We start from the raw sequence: 21,132 nt of genomic DNA, 5'->3' as shown, positions 1-21,132 counted from the left end.
TTCCTCAATGGAACCTAAATTTAGTATTAAAAGCTCTAGTGTCTGCTCCTTTTGAAACTTCCAAGTCAGATTTCAATCAAAGATTTAAGTTTAAAAACAGTTTTCTTAGTATCCATCATTTCAGCAAGATGTTTATCTGAAATTCAGGCATTATGTTTGAGATCCATTTTTAAAGATTAGCAGGCACTCTAATGATTATTGCCTGTACTTTCATTTGTGCCAAAGATAATCTTGTCGCTATCATTTAAATCAGTCAGAACTATCTGCCTTTTCAAAGGGAGAATGTGAAGGAAAACTGTCACTAAATTACTTAGATGTGCTATGAGTTCTCATGAAGTATTTAGAAGTCACAAATCCATTTAAAAGGAGAGATAAATTGTTTTATTCGGAGGTTTGCGTAAAGGGGAGGCTGCAGCCAAGGCTGCTGTAGCAAGATGGATAAAAGAGAGTTATATCAACATAAGTGTTAAAAGGGAAGTAAGCCCCAGAAATAATCAGAGCTCATTCAACAAGAGCACAATCTGCCTTTTAGGGAGAAGTCCTATAGAAATTTGTAAAGCAGCAGCTTGGTCTATTTGACATTCTTTTGCTAAACATTATAGAATAGATATTAAGAAGAGGCATCCTTTGGAGCAAGTGTTCTTAAAGCCTTTCATCCAGAGTAGTTGGGTTTTGGTATTTCCCAAACATTCTGGACTGGAGTGGCACAAAGCTAAAGAAGAAAAAATTCTCTTACCTGAAAATGTTCTTTCCTTTTTATTTTTCTACACCAGTGCAGAAACCTACTTGGGAAGCTAAATTTAATAAAATTTCAAAGAATCTTTATTCATTTAAACATTTTCAAGAAGGATCTTCTATTTGAAAAACAAATTTCTTAGGAGGCTAGTTACTGAAATTTATTTTTAGTCTTTATTGGAGGAATACTGGCATTACTGGTCATTTATTGCATGGATGTGTTGATGATTTCATTAAAAAAAAAAAAAAAGCGCTTTGCCTTCATCATTTGGATCAGTGGATTAAACCCCAGTGTTCTGGACTGGTGTAGTATAAATAAAGGAAAGAAAATTATCAATTAAGATATCATTTTTCCATATTAGTGTTAACTGCGTACATATATATAATTATAATTGTGTATACAGATAGCCTCACTCAAACACAAAACAAAATTTCCATGCGGTACAATGCAGGTTTTAATGGGGGGGAATACATATCAAGAAATTGCAAAAAATTAATACCATAGAAAAGGGAATCTTTCATTTATAATACTGCATCTCAACTCATTATTTTGAAAATGTTACTTTTAAAATGAACAAAGCGAAGCAAGCAGATACTTTCTCTGTTGACAAGCAGTCACAAATTAAGCATAACATGTGGGTGATGCCAACATGGACCCAGCTCTCAGAGCTCTGTAATGACTTTGAATATGCTTGCATACTGCTTCATTAGCCCCTCAGTCTTTCTTTGAGATACTTCATGGGTATGTCCCAGTCTCAAAATGATTTTCATGTTTGGCTTTAGTGCCATTATCTGCCTCATTGCTGCTTCTCTTTTTTTTCTTTTTTTATTTTGCCACTGCCTCAGCAGCCCAGCAAATGAAACTTTAAGTTCTAAAAATTAAAAACAAAAAAATGTAAACTATATAGAAAAGGCCAAGAAGCCCACAGTCAGTGGCTTCAAAGCCTGCACCTTGGGGGCACCAGATGTCTATCACAGATGCAAGTACTGTTTGCTATCGCTGTTTGGGCTCGGACCATGACTCCACCATCTTTTACAGTTGTACCATGCCTGGAAGATGGAGGCCTTAAGGGAAGGCTCTGGTGTGTAAGAGCTCAAAGCTTTCGGACAGAGGTGGAGTTGCTTCTTAGGTCATGTTTAATTGCCTTATACTTTTCTCAAGAGTGTGACTAGGGATTCTATTGCCAGTATTTCCTAATCTCCACGAAGTCAGAGATTTGAGACCTATACTGATTTGTAGAGACTGAACAAGCTGTTGATTCAGGAGATGTTCAAGTTGAACTCCCTCCAGCTGATTCTTCCTTTTGTTCATCCAAGGGATTGAATGTGTGCTGTAGATCTGAAAGATGCTTATGCACATATTACTATTCACCTTGCGCATCAAATGTTCCTCAGGTTTTTAATGAAAGTTCTTCCTTTCGACCCTTCGGCAGCCCCAAGAGTGTTCACACAATGCCTTGTGGTAGTGGTAGCACAGATTGATCAGCAGGGAGTCTGTTTATTTCTATACCTGAGTGTTAGGTTGGTGATTGCTCCATCTTTGTCAGGAATTATTGAATACCTCAGAGTCCATATGGCTCCTCTAGGCTCTGGGTTTCCTGGTCAACTTTGCCAAGTCAAGCCTAGTTCTGTCTCATTTTAGTTCACAGGAGCTTGAGTAGAATTGTTTTAGGAAAAAACATTTCTCTCTGTAGTACCTCATTACTGATGGGCCAGATAAGATATCTCCATAAGGACTGAGAATCAGCAAGGTCAATTCTTGTCCTTCTTGGGCCCATGACTGCATGTGATTTTCCTGAGACTGATTTGCACATGTGAGACTTATAGTGGGGTCTGAGAAGCCAATCGGATCAGCTCTGTCTGCCATTGTCCCACCATATTTCTATATGGCTGGGATGAGGGCATTTCTTCAGTGGTAGATGAATCCAGAAGTGCTATAACTGGATCACTTGCTGCATGTTTCACTGCTTCTAGTGACTCTGTTTACCGATGCCTCCACAAGAGGTGTGGTATGGAGTCAATGATTGTGGCTCCCATATGAGCCATTCGCTATGCTCTGAGGGTTTTCCCTTACCTCCTTTCGGGAAAAAGAATCTTGATCCAGACAGACAACCAAATGGCCTTGTTCTACATAAACAAGCAGGGAGGATCTGGCTGTCATGTTCTTTGCCAAGAGGCTATTTGAATTTGATTGTGGGCAGGACACCACATTGTCCATCTTAAGCAACCTGCATTCTGGGAATCCAGAATATGTTGTTGGACTACCTCAGCAGAGTGTTGCAACAACATGAGCGGTCCTTGAATCAAAGAATCGTCAACATCTTGTTCAATTGCATGGAAAACCAGTGATAGAGCTGTTAGCCTCAGAAGGTAACAGGTGAAGAAGTTCTGTTCCATGCATCCAAGCAGCTCCTGATCAGCTCATGAAATGTTTGTGCTAGACTAGAGCATTGATTTACTGTGTGTGTGTGCACACTTATTTATTCCACTTCTGGCCAGGGTTATTCAGAAGGTTCTCCAAGACAAGATGATAATAATCATAGCACCAGCCTGGTCATAGCAAGTGTGGTATCCCTATCTTGTCCATCTGTAAGCTCAGTCTCTGATTCCATTAGGAATGTCTCACTCTTCATCACATAGGAAGGCTGCAGGCTCTGCCATTGCTGGCCCTTATGGTGTAAATGTTCAATGCACAGTAGTCTACTTCCTTAAGCCTGCCTAGTGAGGAGGAGGAGGATGTACTGATTTCTACCAGGAAACCTTGAACAGGAAGATCATAATTCTTGAAATGTAAGAGGTTCTTGATTTGGTATAGGATCAGCCAGCTGGCCTGAGAGATTTGCTTCATTATTTGTTCTTCCTTTTGTCCTCAGGCTTTAGTATCTCTTCAGTCAGAGTTCATCTAGGGCTATTATGGCATATCACCAGCGGATGGAAGAAGTTCTGATCTCTGCCACCCTTTGGTATCAAAATTAATGAAAGGACATGGTATACCTCCAGTGCATTGGGACCTCAATGTAGCTCTACCTCAACTCATGAATGCTCCTTTCAAGCCTTTTGAGCGGACTTGAAATTTCTCACCTGAAAAATGTTTTCTTGTAGCCATTACTTTGGCACGAAGAGGAAGTAAACTATAGGCTCTGGTTTCATATTCACTGTACTCTATTTTTTTCATAATAGGGTGGTTCTACGAGCTCGCCCAAGTTCTTCCACATTAATCAAGTTATTGTACTACTTAACATTCTATCTAAGACCATACGTGCACACAAGAGAACAGGCTTTTCTGTCCTTGGACTGTAAGAAACCCTGGTGTATTATCTAAAGATAACTCATTCTCACCATCAAGCTTCTCAGCTTTGATCCAATAGATTGGGGAGGGCTGTTACCGAACAAACTCTGTCGAAATGGCTAGTTCACTGTATAGTGCACTGTTAAACCTTTTAGTTGGTTTAAAGATTAGACTGTCAAGGCTCATCAAGTGAGAGCCATAGCGACTTGTGTGGCTCATACGAATGCCATTTTCATTGAAGACGTTTGCAGAGCTGTTACTGGGTCATCTGTTCACACCTTCATGACCCAGTACTGTCTGAACAACATGTCCTGAGGAGAACATTACCTTTTAGCAAGCAATTCTGCGCATCCTGTTCACTCAGTGGTCCGCTTTACATATGGTGGGGCCAGGTTTGTTTATTATCTTTGAAGTAGTTTATCCACAGCGTAACCCTCAGCTTGGGACTATCTACACATTATGGCTAATTCATGAATGCTTGTCAATAGAGAAAGCAGATTTGCTTACCTGTAGACAGCTGGATGAATTAACCGTGCTTAATACCCACCTGCCTCCCTGGAGAGTCGACTATTTCACTAAAGCTTAAACTTTGGAAGAGATTGAAAGAATCATAAGTCAGCATGCGCATGCAGGAACTCCCATTTATGTTCAATAAAGTCTTTAATAAACTCTGAGAGCTGGAACCATGTTGGCACTGCCTAACGATGTCACCTACACGTTTTGGCTAATTTGTCTTGCTGTCTACGGAGAACCATGTTTACAAGTAACCAAACTTGTTTTTTCTGACGTCTTCTTAAACTGTAGAAACTTTTACTTTACTTAGATTTATTTCTTTTCCTAGCTGCAGGAAATGCATTTTGCCAGGCAGCCAAACTACATATGCAGCTGCAGAGCAAACATGATGCCGCCACCTGTTTTGTAGATGCTGGTAATGCTTTCAAAAAAGCAGATCCACAAGGTAAGGCATGTAAAATACTTAAGAATAGTACTTGCAGGAGCTCTGCACAAAGCTTAATGACTCCATATGATAGGTGCTGAAACCTCCTCCTTGCAGCTTATTAGAGGACATCAGAAGAAATATATCACTTGAACTGCCTCTCAAGAAATACTAAACTTATTGCTTTATAGTATTAAAATTAGGGCTGTGTTGAATATTGATGTTTTGAATACCTTGTTGGCACTTGATGGTTCAATGGATTGGCAAAGGGATAGCAAGCCTTTCACGTCCTCATTGCTATTGGTTCAAATCTGGCTCAGGTTGGGTGTAACTAAGAGTTATTACTATCTGAAAGCCATTCTGTGGCCTATGTAAAAAGAGCTGGAACGCAGTTTTGGTAGATAGGTATCAATATTGCTACTAAAAAAAAAAAAATGCACAGTTGGCAGTAAATTAACTTTTTTCCATTCATGGTTTTTCAGCATCCGTCAATAAGTTCATACTTATTTTAACATATTTCTCATTACGTTTATATCATTGTGATTTACATACAATACCCTAATTTAGGGCATTGTGTAGATGTCAAAATAAGTTTGGCTGAATAGGAATTGAATGTTTAAGTGAAGGAATATGGAAAAAGTATCCTGAGAAAATAAGAGAAATAAGAATATAGTTTGATACTAGAATATAATAGCATTCATAGGTAAACCTATTTAGTTGGGTTTTTTTGTTTGTTTTTGTTTGTTTTGTTTGTTTTTTAAAGTATATGTCTTTGATTTTCAAAAGAAACCGCAACCTTTTTTTTTCCTGTGACATTCTTATTCAGTCAAACAATCTGCCGATTAGCAAAATTGAATTTATTTATTTATTTTTAATTTTTATATACTGATGTTCCTGTATAGGATACATATCGCACCGGTTTACATGAAACTGAACTGCCGCCGAAGGGCAGATACAAAGAAACATGAGTTACACTGAACATGTGGAAACAAAGGACATGTGGAACATCAGGAATACACTATAGTATAACAATATAATAAAACTAAACATAAAATAGTAAAAATAAAGTAGTAATAATAATAGTAACAATGATAATAAACAATAAACCATAGCAACAAAGGGCTGTGCCTAATGGAGCTTCTAAATAATCTTTAGGAAAGATGCCATTGGGACGGGAACGGAGGGGTGACTGATGGATAACAGGAGAGAACTAACTTAGCAAGTGGGCAGGTTAAGGAAAATGCCATCGGGACGGGAAAGGAGGCGTAACTGATGGATGCCAGGAGAGAACTAACTTAGCAGCGGGCAGGATATGAGGGAGGAAGATTAGAGAGCGTTGAGGCGTTTCACTTAAAAGGAGTCATATTTATTTATTTATTTATTTCGGATTTTTATATACCGACATTCTCAATACAAGTATCGAATCAGGTCTGTTTACATAGAACAAAACTGTCGCAATAAAGGCGTTACATTAAACAGCGTTTCTTAACATATGAGTAACATATAACATATAACATATAAATATAAATAATACAAATTAAATATTACATAGACAATAATAATAACTCGTCAACAGGACGTGGATAAATGTAAGGAATGTTTAAAGCGTGAATAAATATCTTGAATAATTAAAGGGGTAGTCTAAATTATGTGGGTACATAGACCTTGTTGATGTGCAAAAATCCGAGTTATGCATGAATTAAAGAAGACTGATGAATCAGAGAAGGAGTCTTAAACAGGTGAGTTGTTCAGATCTGGCGTGGTTGGTTCTTGAGGGGAATATGGGTGATCGAGGATCTGATGTTGGACTATTTTTCTCTTTGACCGGTGTCTGAGTGATCTTGTGATTCTGTATAGGCTTGCCTGAAAAGCCACGTTTTTAGGTTTTTCTTAAAAGTTAGATGACAAGTCTCTTGGCGTAGATCCGGCGGTAATGAGTTCCAGAGGGTGGGCCCAGCTGTGGAGAGTGCTCGTTTTGTTAGTGTAGTTTTGATCGGGGGAGCATATAAGGAACCTTTGTAGTTGTACCTGATGGGTCTTTGTGATGTGTGAGGGCAGAGTTGTGAGTTTAGATTTAGGTGTGCGATGCCCATGATATCCTTGTGGATCATTGATAATGTCTTGTAGGTGATTCTAGCTTTTATAGGAAGCCAGTGAAGGCTGTGAAGAATAGGTGTTATGTGGGCTCTTTTATTTGTGTTAGTGAGTAGCCTTGCTGCGGCATTCTGCACCATCTGTAATGGTCTTGTGGATAAGGCTGGAAGACCTAGCAGTAGAGAGTTGCAGTAGTCCAGCTTAGACAGAATTATAGACTGGACTACTAGCCGGAAGTCACTGAAGTGAAGAAGAGGTTTAAGATTTTTTAGCACTTGGAGTTTGAAATAGCATTCTTTAGTTGTGTTGGAGATGAAGGATTTAAGGTCGAATTTGTTGTCGAGACGCACTCCCAGGTCTCTGACGGAGGTGGAGTGGTTAATAGTTAGTTTTGAGAATTGTGTTGCGCTTTGGGAGTCATAGAGGGACTAATTGTGTTGCGCTTTGGGAGTCATAGAGGGACTAAGTGACTTGTAGCTGTGTGACAGTCCGCAGTTAGATTGGGAATTCCTGTAGTCTTTATCTCCCGGAGTAGTCCAAGATCTGGGGGGTATGTGGAGTGCCGGTATGGATAAAGAGGGCTTACAGTCGCGAATCTAGTCTAGTCTATAGTTGACATGAACCAGGGGAGCCTTAGTGAGAGGAGTTATCTCTCCGGGAAGGCCTGGCTGAAGAGCCATGTTTTCAATTTCTTTTTGAAAACCAAAGGGCAGGGTTCTTGGTGGAGGTCCGGCGGGAGCGAGTTCCAAAGGGGAGGACCAGCTGTGGAAAGGGCACGCTTCCTTAAAGAGGTTTTAGCCGGAGGGGTATACAGCGTGTCCTTGTATGCTCTTCTGATGGGTCTGTTTGAGATGTGCGGCTGTAGTTTGAAGGTTAGATAAAGGGGGGAGATATTATGCAAAGCCTTGTGGATCATCATGAGGGCTTTAAAGAGAATCCTGAATTTGATTGGTAACCAGTGAAGGTTCTGCAGGATGGGGGTGATGTGTTCCCTTTTGTTGGCGTTTGTGAGAATACTGGCAGTGGAGTTCTAGACCATCTGTAGTGGTTTAATTGTGTTGGCGGGTAGACCCAGAAGGAGGGAGTTGCAGTAATCCACTTTAGGTAAGATGATAGATTGTAGCACCAAGCGGAAGTCTCTGAGGTGTAGGAGTGGTTTTAGTTTTCTTAGTACCTGCAATTTGAAAAAGCATTCTTTGGTGGTGGTGTTTATGAATTTTTTTAGGTTGAGTTGGTTATCGAGCAGAACACCCAAGTCTCTCACCTGCGATGCATGATTGATTGATGTTTTGGCTAGTTGGGAAGAACTTGAGGAGTTGAGGAGAATGCTGTTGTTGTCTTGAGCTATTAGAAGTGTCTCGGTCTTGTTGTTATTGAGGACTAGGTTGAGGCTAGTAAGAAGTTGGTTGATTGTTAGAAGGCAGCTATTCCAGTGGGACTAGGTTTTGTGAAGAGACTCTGTGATCGGGATGAGGATCTGGATGTCGTCCGCATATAGGAAGTGGGTTAACTTGAGGTTGGTGAGTAAGTGGCAGAGAGGGAGGAGGTAGATGTTGAATAGAGTGGGTGAAAGGGATGATCCTTGGGGGACCCCCATGTTGGATCTGACTGGGTGTGATTCTTTATTGTTGATCCTCGCCTTGTAAAACCTGTTTTCAAGGAAGGATTTGAACCAGTTGAAAGCAGATCCTTTGCCGATGTCTGCAAGTCGCTGTAGTAAGATCGTGTGGTTCACGGTGTCGAAAGCTGCGGATAGATCCAGAAGAGAGAGTAGGTATGGTTGTCCTTTTTCCAAGTTTAGGAGGATGGTGTCCGAGAGAGAAGATAGTAATGATTCCGTGTTTAGTGCCTTGCGGAAGCCAAATTGTGTTGGGGTGAGAATATCATTTTCTTCGAGGTATTCAGATAGTTGTTTGTTTATGACCTTCTCCAAGAGTTTAGCGATCATCGGCAGATTCGCTATGGGGCGGAAGTTGGCTTGGTCAAATGGTGAAAGGTTGGGTTTTTTTTAAGAGAGGTTTAAGCATTGCCAGCTTGAGTTGGTCTGGAACATGACCTTGAGCTAGTGAGCAGTTTATGATGTCTGCTAATGGCTTAGCAATGATGTTTGGGATGGTAAAGAGCAGATTGGACGGTATGTGGTCTGACGGGTGTGAAGAGGGTTTAAGTTTCTTAAGGATGCTTTATATTTCAAGAGAAGACGTCGATTCGAAGGAGAATAGGGATGTGTTTCGCTGATGATAGGTTGAGTGCGTGGGTTGATGACCGGTGGAGGGCGGGGGAGTGGGCGCCATGAGGGGCGTGACAAGAATGGAGATTTTTCTCTCAAAGAAGTCTGCCAATTCATTGGCTTTACTGGTGGCTTGGTCGTCTGGGATGAGGGGTGTGGACTGTTTTGTGAGGGCTGGTACGTAAGAGAACAGTGCTCTGGAATCGAAGATGAAGTGATGGATCTTTTTAGAGAAGAATTCTTTCTTTGTTCTGTTGATGACATTCCTGTAGGCATTTAGGCAGGATTTGAAGGCAGTTAGGGTTGTTGTGGAGGGAATTTTACGCCACCTGTGTTCTTTACATCTAAGGTCCTGTTTGAGAGACTTTAGTTCAGGAGTAAACCAAGGTTTCCTGTTGTCCCTCTCCGGATGAAGTGTTTTCGTGATTGTTGGGCAAATTCGTTCCGCTACTTTGGTGATGTTGATCCAAGACGAGGTAGCAGTGTTGGCATCATAAAGGTCAAGTTGAGCTAATTCATTGGAGAGATGCGTGCTAAGGAGTTCTCTGGAACAAGGTTTCCTGAATGTTACCGAAGTTATAGGGGTTGCCTGTGGAGGGTGTTCCTTAATCTCTAGGACCGTGGAGATGATCTGGTGATCCGACCATGGTACTGGTGAGCATATTGGGTTGGCATGAAGCGATATGCCCTCATTTATGAAAATGAGGTCTAAAGTGTGGCCCGCTTTGTGGGTAGGACTGTTGACAATTTGTCTGAATCCCATATGGCTGAGTGAGGTGAGTAGAGGTTCGCAGAGAGTGGCTGGGCGTCCACGTGCAGATTAAAGTCTCCCATCAGGATGGCTGGTTTGTCCGCGTTGAAGTGTTTCGCAATGAATTTGATGACTGGAGAAGGGTCGGAATCCAGAATTCCTGGCGGGGCGTAGATTAAATCGATTTGAAGGAACTTTGATTTAAAAAAGCAAATTCCAGATTGGTTGTAGCATTTGAGAGCTATAGGGTTAGGCCTAGCCCTTTTTTTTTGCTGCTAAGAGCAGCAGTCCTCTTCTTTTTTTTTTTTGGGTCTGGGAATTGAGAGGAGGTCGTAAGAATGAATGGGGAGCTGATTTATTAACACTGTGTCTGAGGTTTTCAACCAGGTTTCTGTGATAGCACAGATGTTTGGTTTCTGCAAGGAGGTCATTGAATATGTGCGTTTTCTTGGTGATGGATTGGGCGTTGAATAAAGTAAGTGAGAAAAGTGCGAGGCCGAGTATTTGTGTGACTGGTGATATCATGATGGGAATGAGCCTCTGTTGGCGGCTAGATGGCCGAGTGATTGACTTTGGTGGTCTCGCCAGGTGATTGTAGATTATGGGTATGGCGAAGGAGCGCATCATGGAGAAAGTGGGCAGTGATAATCAGGCAGATGGAGTAGGTGAGAGGAGCGGGCGATGGCCGATGGGGGCCAGAGGCGATCTGAGCTGTGCTTGAGTGATCGGTCTTCACTGGGCCTGGCCAGGCATTAAGTTCCGGGGGAGAGTGTTGGATGCTGTCTGAATGCTTATCTCCACTTCCAGAGTTTGACCCCGTTCTCAGTACTGCCCCTCACACAGGCTCCCTCTGTCCCTTCCTCTCTCATACACATACACACACACCCTCATACAGGCTCTCCCTTACTCTTCTCGCACACACACATCCCTCATACAGGGCCCTTCTCTTGCATACACACCTACACAAGCTCCCTTTTTCTCTCACACATACATCCTCACACAGGCTACCTGTGTCTCTCTCTCACGCACCCCCTTCACACAGGCTCGCTCTCACACATACACAATCCCTTCACACAGGCTAGCATCCTCACATACACACGATCCCTTTTTCATACACACCAGCTCCCAATCTCTCTCACACATACACACTCCTTCACAATCTCCTCATATACGCTCCTCCTCTCTGGCACCTCCTTGCTGTCTCACACACCCCCCCCCCCCTTGCTCTCTCTCACACTCCACCAGCTTACCCTCTTAGGTCCTTCTCACACACCCCTGCTCTCTCTCACACTATCTTGCTCTCTCTCTCACACTATCCTGCTCGCTCACCTCCCCTGCTTTCTCCCACACCACTCTGCTCTCTCTCTCTCACACCCACATGCTGTCTCACGTCCCCTGCTCTCTCACACGCTCTCTCACTCTATCCCCCTGCTCTCTCGCTCTCACACCCCTTCCCCCTCTCTCTCACATCCCCTCCTCTCACACACACACACACCTCTCTATACACATTCACTCTCACCAGAGTCTTCATCTTTGCCACGAGCGGAGCATGTCCTGTTGCACGCGGATCTTCATCTTCACTGCAAATGTCGCACACTCCGTTCGCAGCACCCCGAGGCGTTCATCTTCGGCGCACACGGCGCACACTCCATTCACAGCATGCCATGGTCTCTTCTGCCATTTTCTGTGCAGAATTTGGCAATTCTGTGCGGGGGGAGGGGGGGGGATTCTGTGCAAATTCTGTGCTTCGCAGTAGCGCAGAATTCCCCCAGGACTAATATTATTTAGAAATTAATATTATATACTGCTAGTAGAGTATCAGTAGGATTTATTCTAATCTCTTGATATGTCATCTGTTCAAAATAGGAGCAAACGTGTATTGCAAAGAGAAGCCTAAATGATCAATTTGCATATACATATTTGTGTAGGCTGAACAGGTGTTTCTCATTTTAACTTTTTACACATGGCTAAGGTCACATACAAGATCAAAAATAAATTCACATGAATATTTTATTTTGAATATTTTAAATATTTCTAACAATCTGAAACAAACATACACACAAAACGGACTTCTCAATGCTGCTTTATAATATCTGTAATATGATCATCTGCAGCTTAAATTATCTAGATATTTCTAGCATCTGTATGCTTGAGCAAATAAAAACCCTTTCATCTTTCTAAAAATTTTCGTATACACTTCTGAATGTATTGTTGAACCTACAACTGCCAACATTTGTTCCCTAGTTTCACATAAGCATAGCTGTTTATAAGAAGGAACTTCCAGAAGATTAGCACCCTGTGATGTCAGTTGGCGAGTGTGTACATTATTCCTCAATGCAGCTCTAATACGGAATGCAACCTTGCCGTGCAACACCTTAAATATGAAAAAGATTTTAAACAGTTGGAAGCCAATGCAATGATTTCAGTATTGGAATAATGTGCTTGTGATAATGAAACCTTGTTAAATGAATAGTAAATATATGTTTAAGCAGAGCTGATTTCTCATTTTTTTCCTAAATGCATACGCAACAGAGGCTATCAACTGCTTAAATGCAGCCGTCGATATTTATACAGACATGGTAAGGACTTGCTGCCTGAAAGAAGCAACAGCTCAAAATGTATACTATTGTATTACATTTTCTGTCCTATTTTATATGTATGTTGTACCATGTTGCTTTTTAAAATTGTAAAGACTATTTACTTAATAGAACAGTTTTTTTTCTTTTCATCTTGAACAGGGGAGATTTACTATTGCTGCCAAACATCACATTACCATTGCTGAAATCTATGAAACTGAACTGGTAGATATTGAAAAGGTAAACGGATATATTTTAACATAAAATTAAAAGTGTCTGAGTATTTGGTTTTGGTGGTACTAGCATTTATGGTTAGTTCTCATCTCAACTTGAGTAGTCTAATCAAATAACCTTGGAACACCCCTTCCCAAGGTTCTTTGTGTTTTCCAATCATGGCTCTTGGCGACATGTCTTGGGGCTGTTTGCCTCCTCTATTGCTTGTTTGCAAGGTGCCCATTCTTTCACAGTCATTTGCTGTCTCTAACTCTTAAGGCAAAAGCAAAAACAAAGTTTAGCTTTTGGGGTTTTTTTTTTTGTCTGCTGCTCACATACTAGTCAAAAAAAATCACCATCTTGCTGTAGATGGTATACCAAAATTAATAGGTTAGTCTGGATGTATAGAACTTCATCCTCTGTATGTACGGTAGTTCTGTATGATGAAGCTGTAGAAATGAATTTAAGCAATCTGAACATGAATTGTGGATACTAGATTTGAAATATAGAATTCTAAATTAAATCACAGCAATAGAAGCATTGTACCCTGAATTGCATTGTTTCGTATCCTGCAACTTTGCAGTAATGTAGAGTGGTTGGTGTGAAAGGCCCTCTTGTTCTAAGAAAGGGATGTGTATTTTATTGTCTTGCACTGGTAAAGAGCAAAAACATTTTATCCTATTTCTGAACAAGAAAAATTGCCTGTTAAAACAATATCAGAAGAGATATTGATGACCATGAAGGAGATTAAATTGGGTAATGTGCAGCAGACTGCTTCTATAGTTCCAAAATTGTAATAAAAATTGTTTAAAGTCCTTGGATGTGATAAATGTATTTGTGTTTAACATATCTAAAGTCCACTTGAAATCGGGAATTAGCCTTCAAAATTGGTGCCAGGAGACTGTTGCATGCCTACCCACATTCCTTCAGTCCAGTTGTTCCCTGATTTTGAAATAGAAATCCTTTCTCTAATATGTCACTTGAATACAAGTAGTAATAACAAAACCACATAATTTTTCTTTGGTTTGGAGCTTAATGATTACACAAGAACTACCAGTTTTGCTAACAAAATTCCTGTACAGGGTTTTAGGATTGAACTTTGCAGGATAGGGACCTACCTGTGGTAACTCGTTGTGCTCAAGATAAATTGTGCTCAAAATGAATTACCATAGGTAGGTCCCTATCCTATCTAGAGGACTTATAATCTGATACCTGATGCAATGGAGGGTGAAGTGACTTACCCAAGATTATAAGGAGTGTCAGTGGGAGAAGTGGAATTTTAAACCCTGGCCCTAGTTCTCAACCCGCTGCTCTAATCACTAAACCACATTCGCACACCTGTCAAGTGGATTTTCTCAGTGTACCAAGGCACGATCTCTTAAGCCCAGTCAGGGCCTCTTTGATTTGATCAGGGCCTCAGAGAGTGAGAGGCCTGAGGTGGAAATAGGGGGGGAAGGACTATACCTGGGTGGTGTGGAGAGTAGAGGAGGAATAAAAGGGCTGCACAGGGTCAGGGAGGGTACATGCTCCATGTACTCCACTACTGTCCCCCAAAATCAAATTTATTTGGTGTGAGGAAGTTGCAGGATTACATGGCAAGTGCATGTTTCCACTGTTGAGTAGGTCCTGGAAGAACTTTAGAATTCCTGTTCCTGTATAATAGGAGTGGGCTCAATAGCCTGGATGTTGAGAATGCAACAACTCAGTCTCTTGGAAGATGTGTCTCGTGGATACTGGTGGCTTCGAGAAAGCCTTCCACTAGAAAGTCCTACAGACTAAAATGGAGGATGGTTTCCGTGTAGTGTGAGCAGAAGTCCCTAGATCCTTTATCCTGTTCCTCACACAAACTTCTTGACTACCTTCTTCACTGTCAGAAGCTAGCTTGAAGACCAACTCCATTAGTTCATCTAAGTGCAGTCAGCACATACCACCGTGGTGCAGATGGTATGCCCATCTTTTTACAGCCTATAGTTGTACATTTTATGTGGGACCTGCTTCAGTTAAAGCCTCCTTTAAGACTTCCTGCTGTGTCTTGGGATCTCAGTATAGTGTTAGCTCAACCGATGAAAGCTCCCTTTGAGCCACTGCGCTCTTGTGACCTGAAGTACCTGACCTGGAAGGCCTAATTTTTGGTGGCGGTCACTTCATGCAGGGTTGGCAAGCTCCAGGCCTTATTGACTTATCCACTTTACACTAAGCTTTTCCATGATAGGGTGGTGTTACATATGCACCCTAAGTTCCTGCCTAATGTGATACTTCCCTCTTAACCAGTCCATCGCTCTGCCAACATTCTTTCCCAGGCCCCATTCCCACCAAAGTGAACAAGCCCTGCATAGTTCGGGCAAAAGAGCCTTAGCCTTCTATCTGGTGAGGACAGAAGCCCTTAGACAGTCCACCCAACTTTTTGTTTCTTTTGATAGGAATAGTTGGGCCTTGCCATTGGCAAACATATGCTTTCTAATTGGCTAACAGACTGCATCTCCTTCTATTATGCCCAGGTGGGACTGCATTTTGAGAGCCATATCAAGGCTCACTCTGTTCCAGCCATGGCAGCGTCAGTGGCCCACTTACGAGCAGCTCCCATGGAGGAGATCTGCAGAACTGTGATGTGGAGCTCTCGCCACACATTCACATCACATTACTGTCTGGTTAGGGATGGTCGACACGACCAGTAGGGTTGGCCAATCCTTTCTTCGGAGCTTGTTTGAAGTGTAGGACCCAACTTTGTTCCCGCCTAAGACCTGTTGTTTTGTGTTCAGGCTGCCCTCCCCCTCCCTGTTACCAACAAAACCATTGTTGTGCTCATTGGCACCTGTTTTCGATGTTTTGTTGGTCCCCTTTTATGTTGGGGAGCAGCTTGAAGCTAGGGATTCACCCATGTGTGAGGACTACCATCCTGCTTGTCCTTGGAGAAAGTAAAGTTGCTTACCTGTAACAGGTGTGTTTTAATTTTATCCTTTAAATTCTGTATTATAAGACTGAAGGGGACCCTGCGTGGATGGGTAGTATAATGCATGTTGAGCATTCTCATTGAGGCATAGTCAAAGTTCTAGAAACTTTGACATAAGTTTTCTATCCAATATCAAAAAGGATTCCTTCAGATGTAAATGTCAGCTTTTGATCCAAGAGAAATGAAAAATATTTGTAGATTTTGTCCCAGAATCCTTTGAAAGGGCAAAACCAAAAACAATGACCCAGTGTACCCTTGGTCTGTTGATACTTAATGCAAAGCTCAGAGTCAAGATCCCCCACCCTTACAGCCATGTGGGTGGTAAGTAAGCCCTGCGCAAGAATGTATATTGTAGTTCCCTTAGATTTGCTTCCTCCAACAATTGTGGTACTTGAGCAAAGGCTTTGGGATAGCTGAAGAGTATTCAAAACAATCTGCAATTCAGATTGCCACTTGTTCAGCAGAATGGTTAAATTAACCTTGGGCCCCAAAAACACCAGGGCCTTTCGAATACGGGATACCCCCAGCTTTCTTCTTTCCTCTCTTTGAAGAAATTCTTCAAGTGTTTCCAGGAAAGTTTCCTTTAAGTTAACCCTCTGAAGAGTTTTAATATAATGCTGCAATTGGAAATAGGCTAAAAAATATTTAGGGTGCAATACAAAGTTAGTCTGTAATTCCAAGTAAGGTAAAATTTTCCCTTGACCATCCACCACCACCTGGGATACTCAGTGTAAACTCTTTTCTTGCCTATGGGCAAAGGCTCTATAATGGATTCCTGGGGTAAAGTTTAAATTACCTTGGATTGGGAGATATCCAGATTCTCTTGAATCATGCTCCAATTTATACCAGAGACATCCAAGCCCTACTTAAGGGAGGTATTAAAAGATTATGTAGCAGATCTCTTGGTAAATTTTCAGTCTTGGCATGAAGAATAAACCTAAGTTTTAAGGGGACCACCATACTTTTCTCAAAATCTAAAGGTATAAAGTGAGAAGTATTAAAAATCCAATTTCTAATATGATGTAACAAACATGCCAGGTTGTATTCCTCAATATTTGGGATTCCCAAACTTCTGCCCCTCCAACCTCCCACCATCTTGGCTATTGACATTCTAGCTCTTTTTCCCCACCATAAGAACTTAGAAAGCGTAGTGTAGATGAGATTAACATCATGTTTTTGCAGCAACAAGGGAACAGTAAGACATAAAGCCATTGAGGCCATATAATCATTTTAAAGAGATTCACTGTACCAGCGACAGAGAGCAGCAATCCACACCATGTTAAAAGCTCTAGCCTGAATTTTCAATGCCCAAGCTCGTAAAATCCTGGGGTTACACACATGGCTGGGCCCTGCGTGCACCGAGCACATTTTTGAAAGGAACCAGCCAAGCGCGTAACCCCCAGTACATACAAAAATGCCAGGCCATCGAAAAGGGGTGGGGTCTGGACAGGAAAGGGGACAGCAGCCATTAGACCCTGTCCCGGGGAAGCACATGCCGACAGCTGGCTGGCACATGGAAGTTTCTTCTGCTCTGGAGGAGCAGTAAGTTAATGAAACAAAAAACCCGTGAGTAGCTAGGTAGGGGTTAGAGGTAGGAGAGGGGAAAAGGTAGGAAGGTTAGGTAGGGGTATAGGGAAGTTCCTTCCCAGTCTGCTGGGAGGGAACTGGGGAAGGCCTACTTGCGTCGCCGCGCGTTGCTTTTTAAACCCCTCCCCCCCCCCCCCCCCCCCCCGGTGTGTGCAGGTTCCGATGTGCATGCGCACGTGGGAATTTAAAATCCTGTGCACTTGTGCGTGTGGGAAACGTATTTTATAACATGCGTGCGCCGACGCGCTCTTGTTATGAAATAACCATGTCCATATGCGTACTCCCGGGAACCGCGTGCATATGGACGCCCACACGTACTGTTTAAAATCGACTCCTTTGTTTTTAAGTAAGGGTAATATGTTTAAAGCATATCTATATCCATTGGATGGCCCACTCTCAAATAAGCAAGATAGTCTCCTGCCCAATGGAATGGAAATTCATCTCTTCAATGTGATTTAAATGAAGCATGCGACACCATCGCTTCCAATTTATGCAAATTTAATTTGAAACCACTGAAAGACCCAAAAATGGAGAATTCTTCCATAAATGCAGGTAATGACTGGTTAGGTTGACCCAGATGTTCTAGAAGGACATCTGCGAAGGCCACTATTTTAAACACTTTATTACCCATCTTAATTCCATCAATATTATCATTTTGGTATATAGCTCTTAACAGAGGTTCCAAAGATAAAATGAAAAGGAGTGGGAAAAGGGGACAACCTTGGCTTTTCTGTGATATTTAGAATTGTTTTTCCTGTGTAGTGATATGTCAGTGGTATGACTTCTTTAGAGACTATACTTCTTTGGCTGTAATGACTTGTCGGTGTCATCTGTTATTTGTTATTTGTATCTATTCAATTTTCTCCAAGTTCATTTTCCTGTTCCATGTAAGACTCGCATGTTAAGTCACTCCAATGTTATATGTAAACTGAAATGATTAGCAACATTGTTGCTAGAATTTCGGTATATAAAAAAATGTTAAATAAATAAATAAATAAATATATCTGTGCCAATTCCTTGATGGTTTTTAGGGACCCCGCACAACCAAATCATCACATAGTTTCTAGAAATATACCTACAGACCAAATATAAAAACACTGGAACTATTAATCAGTCCAGGATAGGCAGAGCTAACCAATTATTGAATTTATTTAAAAAAAAAAGTGGAAACAGTGAATGGAAAAATTTAATTTGCAAACATCAGGTAAAACAAAGATTAAGCAATAAAACAGGCCGATACAGTACAGATGCGCATTTGCGACGCGCTAGCTTTACCCCTTATTCAGTAAGGGGTAATAGCGCGTCAAACGCGCGTCCAACACCCCCCCCCCCCCCCCGAGACTAATAGCACCTGCAACATGCAAATGCATGTTGATGGCCCTATTAGTTATTCCCGCGTGATACAGTAAGTAAAATGTGCAGCCAAGCCGCACATTTTACTTTAAGAAATTAGCGCCTACCCAAAGGTAGGCGTTAATTTCTGCCGGTGCTGGGGAAATGCACAGAAAAGCAGTAAAACTGCTTTTATGTCCACCCTCCAACTTAATATCATGGCGATATTAAGTCAGAGGCCCAAAAGTTTAAAAAAAAAAAAAAAAAGTTAAAAATAAAAAAAAATTTTAAATGGGCTCGCGGGTTGAAAACCGGACACTCAATTTTGCCGACGTCCAGTTTCCGAACCTGTTTCTGTCAGCGGGTTTGAGAACCAACGCCAGCAAAATTGAGCGTCAGCTGTCAAACTCGCTGACAGCCGCCGCTTCCATCAAAAAAGAGGCGCTAGGGACGCGCTAGTGTCCCTAGCGCCTCTTTTTACCGCGGGCCCTAATTTAAATAATTAAGTTACTGAATCGCGCGCACAGGAGAGTGGCCTGTGCGCTCACCCGCTCTCCCTCGTGGTTTACTGTATCGGCCCGACAGCTAAACATTTTTCACTACTTATCAGTGCCTGGAGAGTTCCAGGCACTGATATAGTACTCGTGCATTGCCTTGGCACCAATATTCAGCACTATGATTTTGTTCTACACAGAATGTGCTGGTGTTTGTGCTCTTTTCAGAGTTATACACTGTATCCACTAATGTTACTTTGGCGTCGCGTTCTAGTACAGAGTTCAAACTCCTTTGCTACTCTTATTTTTTAAATTGTGACTTGACGCTTCCTATGAGATTTTTCTGGAGAAGTTGCTCTCTACTTTCTATCGCCTGATGTTTTTTCAAATTTTAGCAATTCGTGTTTTATTTTCAGGTCTTTGTATGTATGGACATGGGAAGCATACAGGGGCCACAATTTTTTGTATTGTAATCTGGCCGTAAGCATCTGAGGCATAGGTCATGTTGATTGTGACTAGATATTTTGTGGTAACACTGTTTACAGAGTTTAAAAGGACTTTTATCTTTTATTCTTTGAATTCTCTTCTTGAGACATTTTCTTTATTTTTTTTTTTACCCACTCCGTTTAACCCTAATCTAACTTTTTATTAATTTATTTTTTCTAATTTTAAATTTAAAAATAATTTTTCATGGCAATGTGAAGGAATTGCAAAGTAGACAATTTTAGAGTGACATAGTTTGCATGAGAGCATTGGCCTAGAAGTATCGATCATGCTCAGGAAAATTCTAGTAACATCCTGAGCTAGGAGAGAGCAGTACCAGATTCTGTACCATCGGATAACAACATCCAGTTGTGTGGCTGTATTTTCCGCGGAGAACCCAGTTTCCTTAAGGAAGCTATAAGACTGTAATATCCCACAGAACCAATTGCCAGGAAACTATTACTAGTCAGAAAGCCATTGGTTAGACCTAATGCTAATACTCTGTGCCCTGATTGTCCCCTCAGACAAAACAAGCCCTGAAATTGCTAGAATTCTCTAGTCTTAGCTGGGAGTAGAGTAGATCTCTCTACTTAGTCCACGCTCCAACTCCAGTGGACAGCATGTTTCCTGGAACTCTCCAGGCACCGATAAGTGGTGAAAAGTGTTTAGCTAACTTTTATTGCTTAATCTTTGTTGTTTTACCTGATGTTTGCAAATTAAATCTTTTTCCATTCACTCTTTCCACTTTTTTTTTAAATAAATTCAATAGTTGGTTAGCTCTGCTTGTCCTGGACTGATCCAGTGTTTTTATATTTGGTCTGTAGGTATATTTCTAGGAACTATGTGATGATTCAGTTGTGCAGGGTCCCTAAAAACCAACAAGGAATTGCTTATAGATGGTGGGGTACTTGTCCAACAGCAAGCAGGAGGCTGCCAGTGTGTACATGTACAGATGCAGGCAGGACACTCTGAGTAGCCATAGGGTTAGCCCTGAGTGGGTATTATGTGACGTCCTTTGTTTACAGTTTTGTTTTTCTCCAGAATTTCAGCATTTTTTGTTACAACCAAAAATGGGAGAAAATCAGTGACGGGGAAAAATTAATTCCTTGCACTGGTTTTCTCCCATTTTTTGTTATAACGAACACTGTAAAATTCCTAGGAAAAATAAGATAACTGAAAATTAAGGTCCCTATGAACATTTAAATTTACAAATAGGGTATATTTAGGAAATAAACATTCAAACTGAGTATTATATTCAGTTTATATTGTACATTTATGACAATAGTAAAATGAGACGAGTTGTCAATGGTACCACAGCGTTCAGATTCACAGAAGCATCTTTAATACCATCTTAAGGATAGATTGAGCAAATAAATACCACTGGAGCACACAGATTTAGCTTTCGCTCATCTATAAGCCCCTGACTCAGCCTTAAAGGGCGAAACTCGGCAAGAATTGGGT

General features: G+C 41.4%; 1 protein-coding gene across 2 annotated transcripts in view; it reads left to right on the top strand.

The window, feature by feature from the left end:
• Positions 1 to 21,132, top strand: part of NAPB (NSF attachment protein beta) — a 98,839-nt gene that overhangs the window by 16,573 nt on the left and 61,134 nt on the right. The window contains exons 3-5 of one of the 2 annotated variants that reach the window (XM_029593473.1): positions 4,866 to 4,982; positions 12,569 to 12,615; positions 12,775 to 12,852. In XM_029593473.1, coding sequence (XP_029449333.1) covers positions 4,866 to 4,982; positions 12,569 to 12,615; positions 12,775 to 12,852 — 242 coding nt within the window. The remainder of the gene's footprint in view (positions 1 to 4,865; positions 4,983 to 12,568; positions 12,616 to 12,774; positions 12,853 to 21,132) is intronic. The other variant, XM_029593472.1, reaches the window with a different exon arrangement.

Source organism: Rhinatrema bivittatum, chromosome 3 (genome assembly GCF_901001135.1).
Source record: "Rhinatrema bivittatum chromosome 3, aRhiBiv1.1, whole genome shotgun sequence".
Lineage (NCBI taxonomy): Eukaryota > Metazoa > Chordata > Amphibia > Gymnophiona > Rhinatrematidae > Rhinatrema > Rhinatrema bivittatum.
Note: the sequence above shows the minus strand (reverse complement) of the source record. Positions and strands in the feature narration are given on the sequence as shown.